General features: G+C 39.4%; 4 protein-coding genes across 8 annotated transcripts in view; 1 reads left to right on the forward strand and 3 right to left on the reverse strand.

Moving 5' to 3' along the window:
- cdk5rap1 (CDK5 regulatory subunit associated protein 1) overlaps positions 1 to 1869 on the reverse strand; it is a 15411-nt gene extending 13542 nt beyond the window's left edge. For both annotated transcript variants that reach the window (XM_032514282.1, XM_032514283.1), the window contains exons 1-5: positions 1035 to 1869; positions 845 to 948; positions 729 to 763; positions 453 to 553; positions 160 to 370 (exon numbers count right to left, since the gene is read on the reverse strand). In XM_032514282.1, the coding sequence (XP_032370173.1) occupies positions 160 to 370; positions 453 to 553; positions 729 to 763; positions 845 to 948; positions 1035 to 1314 (731 nt within the window). In that variant the 5' untranslated portion in view covers positions 1315 to 1869. The remainder of the gene's footprint in view (positions 1 to 159; positions 371 to 452; positions 554 to 728; positions 764 to 844; positions 949 to 1034) is intronic.
- Positions 1870 to 3270: 1401 nt separating this feature from the next.
- On the forward strand, positions 3271 to 7102 carry ghrh (growth hormone releasing hormone). 2 transcript variants are annotated; one of them, XM_032514290.1, is made up of 6 exons: positions 3271 to 3428; positions 3652 to 3760; positions 4306 to 4410; positions 4984 to 5088; positions 6555 to 6680; positions 6780 to 7101. In XM_032514290.1, exons 2-6 carry the CDS (start codon positions 3684 to 3686, stop codon positions 6790 to 6792), a joined length of 426 nt encoding a protein of 141 aa, XP_032370181.1. In that variant the 5' UTR covers positions 3271 to 3428; positions 3652 to 3683; the 3' UTR covers positions 6793 to 7101. The 2 variants fall into 2 exon arrangements, with proteins under 2 accessions (XP_032370181.1, XP_032370182.1); XM_032514291.1 differs by having other exon boundaries at positions 3281 to 3428; positions 3670 to 3760; positions 6780 to 7102.
- A 1520-nt stretch (positions 7103 to 8622) lies between these two features.
- On the reverse strand, positions 8623 to 17141 carry rpn2 (ribophorin II). Of its 2 annotated transcripts, XM_032514286.1 has the most exons (18): positions 17030 to 17141; positions 16495 to 16685; positions 16251 to 16346; positions 15543 to 15718; positions 15334 to 15409; positions 15063 to 15197; positions 14511 to 14687; positions 14303 to 14421; positions 13879 to 13984; positions 13609 to 13700; positions 13385 to 13499; positions 13024 to 13218; positions 12820 to 12906; positions 12622 to 12717; positions 12122 to 12197; positions 10432 to 10561; positions 9736 to 9832; positions 8623 to 9291 (listed from the first exon to the last, which is right to left on the reverse strand). In XM_032514286.1, the coding sequence occupies exons 1-17, from the start codon at positions 17040 to 17042 to the stop codon at positions 9781 to 9783; spliced, it is 1932 nt and encodes a 643-aa protein (XP_032370177.1). In that variant the 5' UTR covers positions 17043 to 17141; the 3' UTR covers positions 8623 to 9291; positions 9736 to 9780. The 2 variants fall into 2 exon arrangements, with proteins under 2 accessions (XP_032370177.1, XP_032370178.1); XM_032514287.1 differs by lacking the exon at positions 9736 to 9832.
- A 556-nt stretch (positions 17142 to 17697) lies between these two features.
- mybl2b (v-myb avian myeloblastosis viral oncogene homolog-like 2b) overlaps positions 17698 to 19221 on the reverse strand; it is an 8016-nt gene continuing 6492 nt past the window's right edge. For both annotated transcript variants that reach the window (XM_032514289.1, XM_032514288.1), the window contains exons 13-15: positions 19026 to 19142; positions 18803 to 18934; positions 17698 to 18708 (exon numbers count right to left, since the gene is read on the reverse strand). In XM_032514289.1, the coding sequence (XP_032370180.1) occupies positions 18580 to 18708; positions 18803 to 18934; positions 19026 to 19142 (378 nt within the window). In that variant the 3' untranslated portion in view covers positions 17698 to 18579. The remainder of the gene's footprint in view (positions 18709 to 18802; positions 18935 to 19025; positions 19143 to 19221) is intronic.

Raw genomic sequence — 19221 nt, forward strand, 5'->3', positions numbered from 1 at the left:
CAGTTAACCATAGTCCTCAGAAATCTGCCAGAGTTTAAAATACCAACACAAAGAAAGTGGAAGGGGACAATCCCGAATATGAAACATCGTTGACATGGACTAGACTGGAAGGTTAAAAAAACAAAACATAGATGCTTGGTAACTAATTTGCAAACCTACACAAAAGCACTGTATCCATGAGGAGCGTGGTGTACAGGCATGATGTCAGCGTAGGTCTCCTCTAACGACAGCAGCACGTTGCTTGCCTGATGACCTCCGTCAGCTACAGTCAAGAGGCGGGGGAGGTCCCGGTAGGCGTCTGGACCAGCAAGAACGTCTACAAGCTTCTCCCGCTCCAAAAGCTCTGTCTTTAGCCTTTCTGCCATGCATCCTGGATACACAAAACAATTTATATATCTTCTAGGCTCTGTATAATGTCAAATATAAAAAAAAAAAAAAAAAAGTTAACTTACCTAAAATCCCAATTTTCATTGGTGTGTGGGTCTTTAACCGTCTCTTCTTCATAGCCGTTAGTTGTTGTAGTCTATTCCAAATAGTTTGTTCAGCTTTTTCTCTGTAAAGAGAGAAGTCTGTCCATTAGTTGGTGTATCAGATTTAGATTGTGTGGTCTCATGGAAGCCTTAATGACGTTATATCGATCCTAGGGTGGTGGGTTAAGCAATTTTAAATTGTTGTTAGTTATTCCTTAACACATCACAATTTATTTCAAGAGTGTAACATTAATTTACCTTATGGAGCATGTTACCAGAAGGACAACGTCAGCCTGTAAGCGCAAAGATTATTCTTTTTAGTTAATTGTTTTGACATTAAATGGATGTTAAAGTAGTTTAGAGCTCTTTTGTACCTCGCTTAAGTCAGCTGTGCGTTGATATCCCTTCCTTTGCAGTATGGACCAGGCTATCTCTGTGTCGTTTACATTCATTTGACATCCATAGGTTTCAAAATACACTGTAATATTAACACAAAACACCAATTTAGCATTTGTCCCAAACCATCACAAACTAACTTGGTGGCTGTCAGTGATGCAGACTAACCTTTCCTGGAATTCCCCATCTCCAAGTCCTGAGAAAGATAACTATGTTTGTCATAGTGTTCTTCATCTGCAGCACACGGCTTATTAACTGAGACTCCTTTGATGAAATCCTGAAAACTTGGACCAGAGGATATCTGACTCTTGAACTTGTTTACAGTTGTCTTCCTCTCTCTTGGAGTCACACTAGTGTTAGCTAATTTAGAACAATGTCTGGGTTGGATACACCTGAGAGGAGTCCAGTGTTGAGGAATGGTAAATAAGGGTTTCCTGAGGGATTGCATGCCTAACGTTAGCTAACTTACACAACCAAAGGCTAAAGCAGCTACCTGTCGCATTAGCTTAAGCTCTAACGTTACCTTAGCAACCGTATGCCCTTTTCAGCTACTTTCAGCGCTACTTAGTAGCTAACATTATCTCCCTTGTTTATGTCGTAAGTTAGCTGCTGAATAAGTCACGGTGTACCTGCTAGCTGCGTTGGTTAAGTTGTCATTCAGACAGGCACTCATGTGGAGCCAGAGATGTCTTGATAGCAAGAGAAGTATCTCCCCATTCCCACGTAGCGTCATAAAAAAGCACAGAGCGGTCAAAAACTAGCAGGTTTGACATTATCCTGGATTTCAGGTGCACGTGTGTGAAATACGTGCAATTGTTGTTTGTTTTTATTTCGGTAATTTTACTCAGACGTTGATTATAATGTTCTATTAAATACTGAAAGGAAGGCCACGAAATAAAAAAAGACAGTTAAGCACGTACCAGGTAACGTTAGATGCTAGACTGCTAGATCGTGGGTACCGAACGTAACCTCTTTATAAACATTATGTGAGCGTAACAACGCGACGTTGTAGTGAACAAATATGTAAATGTGACACCCATAGACATACAAAGAGTAGACAATGCGGAGCTAATCTTTATATGTCTATGGGTGACACCTTATAAATAATGAGATATAACCTAACCCAAACATTGTCTTTTAGCCTAACCCTTACGTTCGGTAACTGCGATCTAGCAACTACACCAGTAACGGTGTCCTGCAAAGACGGAAGTAGACGACAGAGAATCATCTTGTATCCCGGCCATCCGTCAGCCAAAGATGTCCCTGGGTCCGTCCAGCTTTGCGGACCGTCTAAAAACCTTCCTGAGGTAAAACAACGTTCCGAATGTCGGCAAAAGCTTCGAAGTGAGCTCAATAAATCACCAAAATCTTTAATATGTCTCAAAAAGCTGAACGCTTTGTGGTGATTGATCCAGTCCACGGTTAGTCCCGTTATGATCCCAAACACGGGCCCACGGATGAGTGGTGCTGGGATGGGAAGAGTGTGATAGATTATTTAAATTGAATTAACTTCTCATAGAAATGACCCCGGTGACTGAATGCAGGCCTGCTAATGTCTATTCAATAGAAGAAACATTGGCCATATGTATGCTATCAACTCGTCTGTAGTTGTAGACACTTTATTTTAGGAAACAATTTGCATAATGGATGTAGACTAATGAATGGCATCAAAATCAAAATGACCATTACATTTAATTTTATATAGCTTACATGAACTATAAACCATATTTCATCCTATTATATATACATTTTTGTTTCCCAAAAAAATGTGTTTTGTTTCTTTAATTATAGTACACAGCATACGCAGCAATGTGCCAACCATTTGTTGAAATAGTCTATTATACTTGTATTTTAAACCTTGTACAACACACTTTGTTATTTCTGTATGCCAATTTGGTCATGCCAATAAAGCAAACTTGGATTTAAGAAAGGAGAAAATGACAAAAAGAGCATGCAGATAGTTAGTTAGAGAGAGAGAGAGAGAGCGAGAGAGAGAACCTGGAGAGATGCCGAGGAGAACGGGAAGGAGAGAGAGAGAGAGAGAGAGAGAGAGCAAGGGTGCATTACCTTTTAATTGAACTCTTTAATGAATGAATGAATGCCTTTATTGTCATTGCATTATAGTAAGCACAATGGAATTGTATCATCATTCTAACACCTAAACTATGACACATTAATGCAAAACACACACACCACACACACACAACACCCACAACACAACACACACACACACCACACACACACACACACACACACACACCACGTACCGAATACATCTCACCATCATTCATAGAAAACGTTCTCTCAAGAAAGGAGAAAAGGACAAAAAGAAAGAGCATGGACACAGCTCATCTTAGGGAGGGAGGGGGAAAGAGAGAGAGAGAGAGAGAGAGAGAGAGAGAGAGAGAGAGTGACTGGGAGCTACAGGTTCAGTACAAACTGACCATGGATGACAAACAGTACTTTTCCCTTTCTTTTGTTCAGCCTTTCCTGGCAGTGAGAGATGAGAAGAGTTAAGGGCTCCAAATAAAGGGACGCTCACAACTGACACAAAATATCCAGGTAACTTATCCACCGTATATGTGTAAATGGGACGTGTATATTATACATCTAATGTCGCTGCTTCTTTTTTTACATTTTAGATTAAATGTTGATGTTTTCCATCATACGTCTCTGCCTGCTGCAACTTCATTGCCTTCTGCAGAGTGATGAGGCTCGTTGAGGGAAACTGTGGTTTCAGCATTTTTTCTTCTAATGTAATTTCTACTCCTGTCATTTATTCTAGCTGTCCATTCTTCTCCAGGACTAGCTGTGGAGATGGAGAAAGCTGCACTGCTGCTGTTTTGTTGCCTGGTCATGTCTTTATCGGGCTCCCCGCTCTACCCATCCATTAGGTAAGTTCTGACAGATTTACTGAAATTCTTCACATCATGTCCATTCCCATCACTGATTTGTAGTGTGTTAGTGTTAAGTAGAGTGTTTTTTTTTTAAGTTATTCAAATATTGTATATACTGGTCCACCCAGCTGTTCAGATCTGTAGATGCCTTTTGTCCGATGGCAGCAGAAATACTGAAAAGTGGTGAAAGATTATCACTCGGAATAAAAGATTGCTTGATTATAATTCTGAATAATATAATTATAAAATATATGTTTTAAATATTTCGCCTTGCATGCCATAACTCTGCACTTGGTATGCAATAAAGGGTCAATATGACCAAAATTAGTCACCGTGTCACATTTACACACCGTTTTAATCCCGGTGACCTGTGCCAAAGCTGCAGGATATTTAATTGTAGATAGTCTAAAATCTCTGTGTAATAACCCAATCTTCTTCTTTTCTGGGTAGAAATTTAAATCCATTAAAATACCAGTATGGTATAATCCACATGGGGCTGATATTCCTTCTACATTCATTTAGTTAACGAGGATATTTCTCAGGTTCGGCCAGAGGGACACATCCATTCTGATGACATCTTCTATAAAGAATCCCGCAGAGCAGCCGGAGGAAGACACGCGTCCTCCCAGGGAGCAAGCTGAGCTACGGTCAGTTCGTTAATATGCACTGAGTGGCTGATCTGAAATATGGCTTAAAGGCTTCGTTAACCCAAATTAAAAAAAAGATTCTTTTTTTTTTTCTGCTTCTAAGATATTATTTCCACCCCAATACAATAAAAGCGAATGGAGTTGCTTTTGTGGTGTTCACAGCAGTGAAAATTAGCAGTTTTTTTTTCTTTTAATAGAGTATGAGCATGTCCTTTCAGAAAAAGTGGACCCTTGATAACTTACAGACCTCCCTGTGAACAGTATTTATTGAAAGTATGTATTTGTTAGAAAGTAGTTTCGAAAACAAAAGTGTTCAAAAGCAATGTGAGATAGAGGATATCTCAAAATCTGGGCAAACAAAAACCAAACTATCCACACAGCTGGTGGAGAAATGGGCTTTTGTTTTGAACTGACCCTTTAAATTGGACAATAGTAAATGGAGGGTTACACCTTGTCTTTTTGTTGCTGCTTCATTGCACACTGCAATTTTTTCTTCTTCCTGAAAGCTATTCAAGAACACTGTTGTGTAACAACCGAACCGATGATGTAAATTGTCCTACTTTCTGATTTCAGCTCCGGACGCCACGCTGATGCCATCTTTACAAACAGTTACAGGAAAGTCCTGGGCCAAATCTCTGCCAGGAAGTTCCTTCAGACAATCATGGGCAAACGGCTGGGGTAAGAAGCACAAGAGGCGCCGTGTCACTTAACCCGTTGTGTTGTCCTCCCGCGGTCCAAACAGAAAATTAGAAACATGAAATTCTACCTAATTTTTCAGTTACAAAAATGTGAAATTGTGATATTATTTTGACTACTAGCTCAGAGGAACGTATGCTGATGGATATTCCTTTTCAAAAAAATGTGCAAAGAAATTATTTTCAGAAGGTATAGAGAAGCACTGTGGAAAGTTTTGTTTGTGTTTTTTGTTATGTTTATTTATATATATATATGTATGAGGGTATATGTGTGTATGTATATGTGTAGGTATGTGTATATATATGGATATATATAGCAACAGAGTTATAAATATTGTGAATTGAAGCAATGCAAGAATTAAAGGGGTAGGAGTACATAAGTTTTACTTCTTCCTACTCCTTTTCGCACATGTGATAGAGGGATGTTAACACAGGAAAGAAGGGAACCTTGTTTGTTGTTTTTCTCTCCAACGTTTTTAAACATTGTTTTATTATTTCTTTTTATCATTTTTTATATTTGTATATACTTTCTCTTGCATGTTCGAAATAAAGATATCAATCAATCAATCAATCAATCAATCAATAATCTCAGACTGGCAAAGTCAGATTACTGTTTTGAAATCATATACTGTACATTTTTTATTATATGCTAAAAAAAAATCCAAAATTCTATGGAAGTAGTGATACTTGATAGTTATGAATGGGGCTGCAACTAACTATTATTATTTTCATAGTCGATTAATTTGTTGATTATTTTCTCGTTTAATCAGTTAGTTGTTTGATCTATAGCAATGTCAAAACATGGTGAAAAATGTCGATCAGTGTTTCCCACAGCCTAGGACCACGTCCTCAAAGGTCTCGCTTTGTCCACAACTCAAATGTATTCAGTTTCCTCTCACAGGTGACACATTCACATTTAAGAAGCTGGAATCAAAGAAATCCTTTTTTTTTTTTAAATAAAAACAAATGACAAACCAATTTATCGATTATAAAAATAGTTGGAGATTACTTTAATAGTAGACAACTAATCGATTAATTGTTGCACTTCTACTTATGAATAGTGTTGTAGGGAGCCATGCGTGTTATTTTTGGGCAATCTGTTTGAAAGAAACTCAAATGCTACATAAAGAAACTTTGAAAATGGACAACAGGAGGGGTAAATCCGTGCAGATCCAACAGGCAGGGGCGTTGGACTGGGAGTGGGGGGGGGGGGGGGGGGGGGGGGGGGGGGGGGGGGGGGGGGGGACTGACTACCCAGGGCCCTCATATGAGGAAGAACCAAAATGATGCCAGAATGAATAGGTGTGGATGCGGGGAGGGGCCGGAGGACTTTCTACAGGGCCCAGGATGGTGTGCGACGCCCCTGCCTACGGGACCAACGCTGTGCGTTTTCAGGTTGCCAAATAAAATCCACAATGAAACATAAATTGTTATTTTTTTGTCCCACAGAGAAGAAAGTGAGAGCTACATGAAACGTCAGTCTAAAATCTATGAAGGGACCTATAAAAAAGATCTTACATCCATCCAGAGCGACCAGAGATACCGAGAAGTGCACGGGAATGTCATGAGGCCCAGGTAATTAATAACCTCCATAACTAATACACACACACAGCTGTAATGAACGCGGGATGACGTGTTGGTCCTTCTCTAAGCCGAGTCTTTCCTTCTTTACAGACTGCTGAGTTGAGATTGGTGGATCGGACAGATTCAAGGCTCCGACAGCACGTTTCATAACCATCACTGCTCGTTTTCTTATACTTCTTTCAGCCTGGTCTTTACAGATGAAAATTATATTTTCCTTTTTCTTTTTTTCTTTTTTAATTCCCATTAAACCTGTGAAGAAAACCTACAGCCTTAGCTCATGACTGTGGGGAAAAAAATGGCATTGAGGAACTTCAAGTTGTGCACTCTTCTTTTAACAGAAATAGTAACGTTTGTTGAAGTGGCTACTGAAATACCAATTATGGTGTTAATGAAATTATGAACAATAATGTATTTTTTTTGAACGAGTCCAGACTCCTCGTTAAATTTGTGTGGTCACGCTGAACTAGGGAGTTGTAAAAGGCACAATGTGTGAAAAATGCAATTCTAAAGGACTTCATACTTTACTTGAATATTTCCATTTTTATACTTCCACTTCACCTTTCAGAAAAAAATATTTTTTCTATTTTACATTTGACAGCTGTAGCTATCAGTTACTTGGCTGATCAAAACATACAGGGCTGAATTATACTAAATGAGATGACGACTCCCTATTTGCTTTCCCACTTGAACACTATCCCAGAAATGTGTTAAACTACCCAATAATATATAAAGTATTAAAAATTAGATCCACCACAAAATTAAAATTAAAATGCTGCTTAGACATTTAGGCATCAGTAATACTTGTCCAATGATACAGTATGTGAGATAAAACACTCTGAAAAGGACTATTTCCTGCAAGTATTTCTTTAAACCATTTTATATATATATATATATATATATATATATATATATATATATTTTTAAACTAAGTTAGCAGTAATCAAAGTGCAAATTGTTAGGTTCTATTTTAATAGGAACGACTATGCTATACTAACTATGCTTAATATTCTTATTCAATGCTGCTGAATCCTGATTGGTGCAGGAATGCCAGAAAATGCAACAAAAACGTTGTAAAAAGTGACAAAAACTGGGCGGGTTAACATTTATTTTGAAACAATATATATATATATATATGGGGCCGGATAAAAATTTGCGGGGGGCCGGATTTGGCCCACAGGCCTCGAGTTTGACACATGTGATGTATTAGGTCTACAAAGTGAAAAAGCAGACAACAGAAAACACTGCTCCAAACAGCTCTGTTGTAGTCCAGCCTTTACTTCCGTGACAAACGTGCGTGCAACACACGTTGTAATGCTCGCCTAGCTGCTAGCGTAGCACTCCCTCATACGCTGCTTCTGACTGGCTAGCAGTGCTTACCTAGCTACTGCACATGTGACTCCCAACAAAGATGGAACAGAAGTGAGATGTCTCACTCTGTAGCTAAAACTTTTTTTTTTAATTAAACCATATAAACCTATTGTAGCCTATTATGTAAACCCTTTAAAAAGGTCATTATGAACCTGAAAATGAGCATAATATGAGCGCTTTAAGTTAAGATGAAGTTATGAGGCTTCATAAGTCAACTCAGGTGGCCGTTTCTAATGTTATGGTAGTTATGGTCTTTTTAACGTTATATTCTCTCGTTACTAACCCCCCACAGCAGTTTGGCAAGGACATACTTAGGCAAACACAAAAGGACATTTTCACACTAATATGACTCAAAATATAGTGATTGGTGTTGATATTTTTTACTTGAGTAAAGAATCTAAATATTTCCCCATTGAGTGGTTTAGATTTTCAACAGATTGTTCTGAGTCTCCCCAGCTTGTTTACCACTCAACCTTTACTCTTTCAATCAATTCAAAAGTTTTAAAACGTAATCAATCCTGGGTTCCTGTTTTCCCCTTTACTAAAAGAAAGAAAGAAACTCAGATTCACCTCAATTTCTTTAATTCCTCTTCTTCATTACAAAAAACATCACTTCCTCAAATAGCCCATATCTCATTATTAACATTTTTTTGTGGGGGAACACCAACTTTGTATCAAATTGGAGACTACTGCACATCTGATGCACCAAACAGGCAAACACTCTGGCATGGTAAGTTATGTTCAATGTTTCAGTGCTACTGCCAACGAGTTTATTTTTATCAGCTGAAACAAGTTAACGAACCGTTTCTGTTACGAGGTGAATTGAACATTGAGCGAAAAGAGGAATGTACAAAAAAAAAAAAGAAGAAAAAAAACACAAATCAACCCAAAATCCATCAAGAAACTACAAATAAAAAACCCAGCTCACTTAGAAAACACTGGCATGTTGGTCAATAAGAAAACAAATCTCGCAGGAAGATGAAGTGCAATGATCAGTAGCTTTCAGCCGTCAATAACAGTATCTGTCAGAGTGTTTGTCCTCAGAGACGCTGTGATTTCTCGATTTCTTCCTTTTGGCAACACAGACAAACTGCATGTTTTAAACTGGATTCTTGAACTGCCACGCCATGTTAAAAGTCTGACTTGATGCATCGTTGAATGACTCCTTGGAAACAAAAAATTCGTCAGTGTCTTCTTTTTTTTTTAATTTTCTTGCTCTCATTTTTTCTCAATTCTGTTGAATAGAAGAAAAAAAAAAAAGCAAACATTAGCTGAGTTAAATCCGTTGTGGCGTTATGTAATGCCTGATCTTTGACAAGTCATGTGACGGCTGGATCATGCATTTTAATGTGCACCTTTCCACGGCAAACAATGTATTTTGGCAAGAAAAAATTTTCTCACGACAAATGTCAAAGATCTGGACAATGCATACCTTAGCTCATGAACACAAAACATACCGCTCAAATGTAATGACACAACCAGAACCATGGGCGTTGGGGAGACTACTCCACAATGGAGGGATTGTCAAAGTGCCGTTATGGCTATGGTGGGATGAGTGAGAAGCAAACCAGGGGGAGGGCGGCAATTACATGTGAACACTCTAGAATTAGTATGATCGAGCACCACACAACCATGCACGCTGGCAGCCATTATGGAAATGCACTGAGGATGCCCTTACTTCAGCCTGGAAACACGACCGACTCATTTGTTACAAATGGGGGCTTTATCGTAGACTCCTATACTTTGCCAACCTACTACTTTGCTCTGCTGCAATCCTGAAAAAGGAGTACAGAGACAGCGAAGTGTGGAAAGAGTGGTTAAAAAAAAAAGACACCAGCTGCAAGGAGACAGAGACAAACAGGAAAGAAGGAAGAAAGAAAGAAAAAAAGTCCTCACTGGAAAAATGACATTTGTGAAATAATTAAATGCAATATTCTACTTGCTTACAAAGGGTTAAACGGGCTGTTGTAAGAGCAAGAAGTAAAAGTGAACAACTCCAGAATGATGTTTTGAGTCAGAGACACAGGCAACAAATTGCTCACTCTGGCTCTTTGAGGGCTCTACATATTGATGGTGTGGAAATTGTCCACTTAGATCACCACTCTTGCAGATCTTGCTGCCATGCTACTCTCCTGGTCCAAGTAGGCACGAGCTCACCTTCTGGCAGAGAAATTGGGATCGATATCAGCCTCCAGGGACCCAACTGAGGAGCTACAACATGAAATAGGCACTTTTCCTGAGGTTTAAGGCTAAGAACTACCAAGAGGCCTCATAGCACCAGAGTCCTTGTCATCTAAAAAGGGGGCTAGGCTTTCTCCCTGAGACTAAGGACTCTCTAGGAACCATTTGTGCCAGGCACCATCAGGAGACGTACCTCTTCACTGCTTTCTGGGCCAGCATGCGGTTCCCGGCGAGGAACGTCACCCCGCCAATAATCGCCAGGTACTTCAGAGTCTGGAACATGTTCAGGTGAGTCCAGTAGACGTACATCAGGCCCAGTGTGGCTGGAAATTAAAAAGAATAAAAATGAGTAGGTGGCCACGTTAACATCCAGAAAAAATGGTTGTGTGTGTTATTGAACAATTTAAATAATGTGACATACCATATACAAAAGGGATACTTTTTTCCTGAATACATTACCACATTTTCTTAATGGGTTTTCAAACACATCCACATTAACGGAAATAAAGATTAGAGATTTAAAGAGATTAAAATCCCCGTATTTAAAACCTTTTTAAAATATACAGTTATGTCACAGCTAAAACTGGCAACAAGAGCTCACAGTTCCATTGTTACCATAGTAATGTAACAGGCTTTTCGACACTTCAGTTTTCCAAGTACACTCTCTGCGCTCAACACGATCTGGGCTGGCCAATAGAAAATCAGACTGTATGGGGAAAGCTCATTGGCTTATAGCTTTTCACGGAGCAAAGACGCTAGTTGTCCCACGCCGGAATGCCTCATCTGCAGGAAAAAAACTGTCAAGTGTGCCAAGTGAGGGCAAGAGAAATCTCTGGAAAAATCCCCCTGCTTTACCCGGAAAAGATATTAAATACTGGTTGACGAGTGGTGAATAAAAACAGAACCAAATTCCATGAGAAGAAAAAAAAGTCTAAGGGGTTTCGAAGAGAACACTGTTTGTTACAGAAATAAAAAAATGCAACAAACCCAAGTTCCCAAAACACTGACACGACAAACATTTGCCTTTAACATGTATTGGGAATGCCCTAATGGGACGAGTTTACAGAGCTATTTTCTCAACTTTGAGTGAGTTTTTAATACCAGAACATCCCAAAAAATCTGAACAACAAGTTTTTGAATGAATATACTGTATATAAAACCAAGTTTACCAACTCTATGAGCGTTTCCAACCAGTTTTTATGGGAATGTTTAAAGTGTTCGTAGTAAGAGAGAGGCACTGCCAAAAAAACTAAAACAAAAAAGTTAAAAATATATTTAATAATGCAACAAAGTCCAATGGAAACAGACTAAGCTAATACATCCTGACATACATCAAGCCTGGGACTTAAACATCACAAGTTTCAGCTCCACTGGAGAGATTGTTGCAGATAAAACATCAGATCTGTGTGGAGCGATAAGAACACTGTAACCTCCCTCAATTCATCACAAATGGAAATGCCATATTCCCATCACGTTTTCTACCATCTGAGGTCTGTTTTAATTACAACATCTCGATGCGCCATTAGCTTCTGCAGTGGTTTGATGGCACCTTACTGGAGAATTAGCGCCACCGACCGTTTATCTCGATGCACTTCATCATCTTCATGCAACAGCAGTGAACTGGAACGCACGTTCATTTGCATTTTCTGGAAATTTGGTTACAATTTTTGCTGAATTTGGATGGAACCTATGTGACGTACCCAAAGATGAATTAATGTTGTAGATAGTGTGGGGATGAGGTTGAGGGGGTCGTTTTTATATCAATAGTTTATGTGAGGAATTTCATGAATAATGCATTACGGAAATGAATTATGATAATACACAATGCAGACGAAAAGTAGATTCAGAGGCTGTAAACAGTCATTTCAAAGTTTGGGACTAACCTGCGTGTCCTACATGGAACAGAATGGTGCTGGGAGAGAAGCTGAAGTTGGAGATGTTGGCTCCGAGCTTAAACCACTACAGACAAGAGGGGGAATAAAAGACAATGTGATGTCCCCTGCGAGAGCTGCAAACAAAAGGGGCTGAAAAAAATTGTTTACCACCTAACACACAATGCTCTGATCCACTGCAACAATAACTATTACTCAACACTAGAAATGTCAGGGGAGAAAATAAACCATAGCTTTTATGATTTCAAATTAAAACAAGCATTACAAATGCAGTGCTGGAGCATCATTCACTGTTTTTAAAGGATTCCTAGTGAAGAGCTTTTCTGAAGAAAGAAACTAGACCACTGTGCATACAACAATAATAACAAAGCTGAATGCTCAATTCAAAAAGGTTTTGATTAATAATGCAAGTAGGTTAGTTATTAGGCGGCCCCATAAATAAGACAAATGGTTCAAAATGAACAGGAAAACATTTAAGTTTGAAATATTACCAGGAGGAGCATAAGCAGGAAGGGAGACAAGATGAGAGCAGTGAAGGTATTGGAAACCACCGTGGGAGGCTTCTTCTCTGGTTCCCTGAATAAGTGCTGCAGAGACAAGAGCAGATTTTAAACTGCTGCCTGTATGCTGCTTAGTTTTCCATCATCAGGCAGTCAATCTGATTTAAATACAGAATACACAAATATTACCTGGATCTCTGGTTTGGGTACATAAAGAGTCTTGGGCTGAATGGTCGCTGGGGCCTCCTCATCCACAAACTTCAGAACAACATCAGCCTTTCAAAAAAGGATGAAAACTCAACTTTAGCGTTCAATAATCAACTTCTCACTGGCTGAGCACTTGTTACATCCCTAAATAATCCTCATTACCATCACCAAGTCTCAGACACTCACCACATTCCATAAAATGGGATTCTCCAAGGTAGCATCCCCAACGATGAGGTGGAGGGAATAGGTACCAGACATGGAGTCAAACTCGGATTTCCTCTCTGCGGTGTCCAACTCAAACTTGTAGAGATTCTTGCTGTCGGGTTCAGCCACAAACACAACTTCTTGGCCAGTTTTCTGATTGTGCAGGCGGACGAAAGTCTGCGGCAGAGAAAATAAAATCAGTCTTAATCTTGAAAAAGACTGAAAGCTACATTTTTCCTAACTGGTGTGCAGCAGTGGTTGGCTGGTTTTGGCCGACCGTATAACGGTTGTATGGTCGCAGTTTGCTGCCAACGCGTGCTCATGTCGTGACCCGATTACGTACCTGGTGAGGGGTAAGCTCCACTCCAGTGTTGACATCAACCAGCTGGAATGACATAGCAAAGTTTTGGTGGCTGTCTGCTGTGAAGGAGCTCTTGGCTTTGGAAGGATAGTCCACCCTGAGTCATTAAAAAAATAAATAAATAGGAAAAGCATTTATTAATATATAGTCATACCATCCAGAGGGTCAGCAAAAAAGGGCTTTGCTTATCAATCTTGTTTCCCAACCTGGTAGTCTTTGTGCCGATGCTCTGGTCTTTATCCACCACGGAGAGGTCCATGTTAGTGACAGCCACCTCAGTGGACACCTTCACTTTGAGCTACACGTGAACAGAGCCACAACACAAAGTTACATCAAAATAAGGGCATACGAGCAGCATATTAATACACCTTTAACGGCCAAAACACTTTAAAAAGGATTGACGACATGCATAAAAACTGGCTAATTTATTTTACTATGGTTAAATGTTATGTCTCTATTTTCGACAGCCATCTCACCTCAACATGATTGGCAACAAGCCGGGCATCTCCGGTCACTGCAACGGTAAACTGGTAGTATCCACTGGCTGGCTGGGTGGACATGAAGTTCAGTTCAAAGACGCCACTGTAAATTAGAAAAGAAATAAAAAATATATATACTTAATATATAATGATAATAATACAGTGTGTGTTCTACAAAGACCAGGCATTCGTTTTAAGAAATATTTCCAAATTGACTGCCAGACAAATAATGTAGGTAAATATTGTTTATAAGAACAAAAAAACACGCAATGTACTTAGTCAAACATAATCAACACAGTAAAACAAAACTGAGTGTTTCGTGGCTGAGCAATGAATGAGTGTGTGTACCAGCTTTTTGGATAATTTTCAAGTAGATGGGAATGTGGGTAAATATTATAAAGCTAAAGCTTAGGATACATACTCATTAAGTGTGAATGGAGATTGGCTGAGAATGATGCTCTTTGAGGCCACAGCGTACGCAGATTCCACCAGCACGTTGGCGAAGGCCAAAGGTTGAGACATGACATCAGTAACAAGGAGCTGTAAACACGGAGGAACAGCGTCACTATCAGCAGATTAAAAATAACATGCGGAAGACTGTAGTTAGGGTTGAGATTCAACATCTGTACCTGCAGGGTTGGCTGGCTGTGGGACACTGTGGCTGGACCCAGAGCACTGACAATGACCGGCACGTGGAAGCGGTTGTTGGAGAGAGCCGCGGCGGCACTTGCCACACTGAAGGCCTCGGCCAGAGAGTCCCAGGATTTCTTGCTGAAGATAGAGTTCACAAGCTGGATCACCTGGTCCTGTGGGGCGAATGCATCTTCCATCAGTCTCAATCAGGTTTGTGTAATTTGGTCTCAACTTTGGGAAATGTTAATGTAATATATTAGTATACAATGTATTTGCTGCAGGACTATTTAAACCACACTATGTAGTTCTTTTTAAAATTATATTTGGACTATGTTTTTTTTGTTTTTTTGAAAGGCCTGACCAGGGACTGGGGTTGCAAATTAGCCTATTGGCTAAAAAACTTATCAACACATCTACACATATTGTTATGGCCTTGACTGTAATAATTATGTATGTAATAATGTGCGCTGTATTGTCCCTGACAAATTGATAAAATAAAAAAAACACGATGCAGAAAAAAGCAAACAGCTGACAGACATAAATCACACCTCCTTCAGAGGGGGCTCCATGTCCACATGATCTGAAAGGGAATAAGCAGCGGCCACAAACATGGCAGTCGCCTCGAGTCCCTCTTCAAACTGGAGGTAGATGCCACCAAGATCATCCAAACGAGCTGTCAGATCCTGAGAGGAAAGAAGACAAAAATAAAGAAAATAAAGTGTTAAAAAAAATATCTTAATAATTAGGAGTCTAGTGTGTCTTTTGCCAAGTCAATCACACAGGGACACAGCACCATCTGGTGGAAGTTAAAGAGCTCACCTCAATTTCCTCCAGTATTCCTCCAAGTTCTGACTGCTGGGACAGGCGGGCTGCCGTTTGCAGAGCGGAAGTGATTCTGTCCAAAGAGAAAATTTGTTGAACTTTAAATTACTCAGATCAGTTGCTTACAATCACTGCACGGCCCTCCTCGTCCTCACAGAATAATACTGCACTCCCTAATCAACACCAGACACACAACTAACACTTACGCCATAACATTGTCCTCCTTGTTGATGCGACCTGTCAAGGCACCTACAACTTCCTGGGAAGCCAGAGGAAGCCCCAGAGAGCTGATGGCGCTCACGGCTCTGTGAATCTGACTCATGGTCGAATCTTCACTCACTGCAGCCAGGAGGATGTCACGGGTTTCATTGGACACGGGGATCTATGAAATATACAAAACAAAAATTGAATATCAAGACGTGGGTCTTAGGGGTTCACACTATAGTACAGCATCATCCACTTTGCCACCTACGTCAAAAGAATCTAATAATTATAAGTAACTTAAACTAGAAACACTATGATACATACATCAGATGACCGTTCAAGCTCATCTATGTTTTTTGTATCTGTCTCTATCTAAGTAAACTTTAATAAGAAAACTGAGGCACTCAGGAGGGTAAAGTTTAAAAAAGCCTTTAATATATTTCTTGGCTAAATCATTAAAACATGGCAATGCGTTTTGTCCATTGAGGCATTCATTAGGGGCAAGTATAAATATATATGCTTCCACTGTTATAAAAATTATTGTGGATGTGGATTTCAAATACCCAACAAATACTGTGATTTGTTACGAGAAGAGCTTCTCAATATTGTGAATTACATTTTTTTATTTTGTCCCGTCCAATTACACGTGTGATGACTTTTGAATATGAAGATTGGCAGTAGGACTGATAAGAAGGCCGAGGCCAGCATACCTCACATCCTGAAATGGCTTGACTGGTCTCAGCAGCAAAGAAGAGAGAGTCAACACTAGAGGGATCCAGCTGGGATTTTAGAAATTGGCATACTCCCTACAAACAAAAAACACATTAAAGCAAAACTGCATTGAGGATCAATATTCCATGTAATAGGCTATATAGTACTGTCAGACAATTACATTGTGACTGGATGTTTGTTTTAAGAGTTTTCTCTGTCTGAATGAAAGCAGTGATTTCTTACCTCGTGATCAGGAATAGTTGCTCCAAGCTTGGTTAGACCCACAACTGAATAGTATGCGGAGGACAGATCCGTGAACTGTTGGCTCAGGAGGTTCTGCAGTCGGGCAACATCCGACAAGGAGAGGTAGTGCGCCGGTGTGAGCGCCTGAGCTCCAGAGAGAGCCAGGCTGAGGAGGAACAACCCGAACAGTCCTGCGGACACAGCGGAGACAAGTTATGCTCCCGGCTGGTCGAAAAGGTGTATTTATCGATTACCACCGAGGAGGGAAAACAATACATTCTTATTATGTACCCTTTGTCACGATACGTAACGTTATTCATTCATTAAGATAACGCTCAGTCTACACTGCAGGTTAAGCTAGCTGAGCTAACTTAGCAAGCTATCGTCAGTAGGAAGCAACACACTTCGTGCACCGTGTGCTATGTCCTCACTAATTCTTAAACGGGCGGTTTCTTTTCGGCGTTGGAAACGTAAATAACACGAATAACATGCATATTTAAGATTATATTCAAAAAGTATGAATTAATTCACTTACTAGACCGGTCCATGTCTTGCAGTCTAATGCAGCGTCACCAAAACGGACGATTGCTTCCGGTGTCTCAGAGTGAGCTGTCATTAAAACTATGATATCCGGCTCTACATTTGGCATTTCAAAATAAAAGCCAAACTTAGTACACGTATTGTAGAAAAGTCATTCAGTAATAAGCATTTCAGTAGTTGTTACCAATGTTTTACCACGTTTTGTGTTAATTAGTAGGCAATATCCTGTTGTAATTCATAAACGTGTGCACTTACAACACATTTGCGGTACTTACATTGTGATATATAAATTATTCCCAATGAGTAGGTTCTGAAGTTCAATGCATTTAATCAGCAAGGTAAATTGAGGCTAATATTTATGACCTAAAGTAGGCCACAGGGGGCCAAGAAATTAGAAAACCCTAACACTGGATTGTAGCACTGAACCAGCAGGCCGATGAATAATCAAAACAGAAATCAAGTCTTACCATTTGCTACAATCAAATGTGAAGTATGTTAGAAGGATGTTAGTTCTCAATCACCTGAGTTGAGTACCTCATTTAATTTATCTGAACTGTTTTAAATGTTCTTTTTTAACAGAGCCTATTGTCAAACTATAATTCAGATTGTTCTTGTGGAGTGCTGATTTGTGATGTAGCGGCATAATTAAGAGGAAAGTGTGTATTTATTAGACATTGAGGTTTTATTAAATCTCTTAACAAAATTCTGTATGATAAAGTAAAAACATACAACTGTAAATATTTACAAACAGTGCCAAATAACATAATACTCTTGCCATAAACAGTGGTACAGCTTCCATGCCTCCATTACATTGATACTGCATAACAAACAACTTTCCTAAGTCTATTCACTTTGTTGGAACTCAGTAAGTAGTAAGTCACGCTGATGGATTGTAGAAGTGTGCTGCAGTCACTGTTACATTTCTGGCAGACATGTAATTTTCCCCCTGAGGTCCTCACTTTTAATGTGTACTGGCATATTATAAATCTAGACACATGCTAAACTGATTTTTCCAAGCAAAATGTTCACTTTCTAGATATACCCTCATCTCTAAATGCATTACTGATCAACATGTCTAAATTGCCTCCATATTAAATTTGTACAACACAACTTAAGATATGGAGGTACAACCTGAGTCATCACAGCTTAAAAAAAACCTGTTCAATTACAGACATTATGCAATGTAAAACCATGTCTTTTCAGTTATAGCAATATAGCCGTGATTTTTTTTCAATTATAAATTCATTGTTCTTTTCATGTTTAAGTGACAATACAATGACATGTGATTCATAACTTTTTTTAAAGCTTTGTACAAGGCCCTTTGGAGACTGAATCTAAAAGCACCATTATCTCTCAAATTATTGATTGACTATATATTGTCAGTGTTTTGTTTGCTAATGACTTGTTCAAAAACTTAAAAAACCTATGTTGTTTTTGTCCACCACAAATTACTACAGCAAAAAAAAAAAAAAGTACAGGGGACGCCAGCAAAAGCAACATTAAGTTCTGCATGTGCACAATGTTGGTGTAAAGATGAGACATGTCTCAGGACAGAATCAGGGCCCGGTTGGGAGCGTGGGATTTCAGTGAGCGAAGGTAGCGTCTCGCTTTCTCTGTCATTATAAGCTGGTCTTTAGTTTGACCACAAACAACCGTCTCCCATTCTTTTGACATCTGGAGAGAAAGAGAAAAAAAAAAATCCATGTTAAAATACTTTTCTATCGATGAGGATATCCATCCCTTTTAAAAGGTTAAAGGTGGAACATACCGGAACTGGGGGCACCGTGTTGGGAAATATGTCGCTGTCACTAGGTCCCAAAAGGAAACCCTGATCCAAAATATTTTCGTGCCGCTTGCTGCAAAATGACGAGGAGTTGAGGCAAACTATCACCGGTTCTTCCTGTGGGTGAAAGAAAGCAAACGATTGTATTAGGATCGGTCAAATTCACGGACAGGCTAATAACACAGTTAGACTCTTTTTTTTTTGTTACCTTAATGGTGTGTTTGGCTTCAGCTTTGGTGGATTTGCGTTTGGATGCATGCATCACCTGGCAGTCCATGACATCTAGGGCCAATGATTTCCGCACTTTCTTCATAGGAGGCCGATGCTGGGAAAAATAAATTATATATATAAAAAATATATAAAATATAAAACCACAAGATCTGTGTAACTGGCTTCAGCAAGAA

This window comes from Etheostoma spectabile, chromosome 4 (genome assembly GCF_008692095.1).
Source record: "Etheostoma spectabile isolate EspeVRDwgs_2016 chromosome 4, UIUC_Espe_1.0, whole genome shotgun sequence".
Lineage (NCBI taxonomy): Eukaryota > Metazoa > Chordata > Actinopteri > Perciformes > Percidae > Etheostoma > Etheostoma spectabile.

Bases quoted from the DNA above. Each gene is read 5' to 3' on its own strand.
- ghrh (XM_032514290.1), top strand. From the start codon at position 3,684: ATGGAGAAAGCTGCACTGCTGCTGTTTTGTTGCCTGGTCATGTCTTTA. The intron at 4,411-4,983 runs GTCAGTTCGTTA...TTCTGATTTCAG, and splicing joins AGGGAGCAAGCTGAGCTACG to CTCCGGACGCCACGCTGATG. The intron at 5,089-6,554 runs GTAAGAAGCACA...TTTGTCCCACAG, and splicing joins ATCATGGGCAAACGGCTGGG to AGAAGAAAGTGAGAGCTACA.
- rpn2 (XM_032514286.1), bottom strand. The intron at 13,500-13,608 runs GTTGGGAAACAA...TTAATGACTCAG, and splicing joins ATCGGCACAAAGACTACCAG to GGTGGACTATCCTTCCAAAG. The intron at 12,718-12,819 runs GTAATATTTGTG...TTGTCTCTGCAG, and splicing joins TACCCAAACCAGAGATCCAG to CACTTATTCAGGGAACCAGA.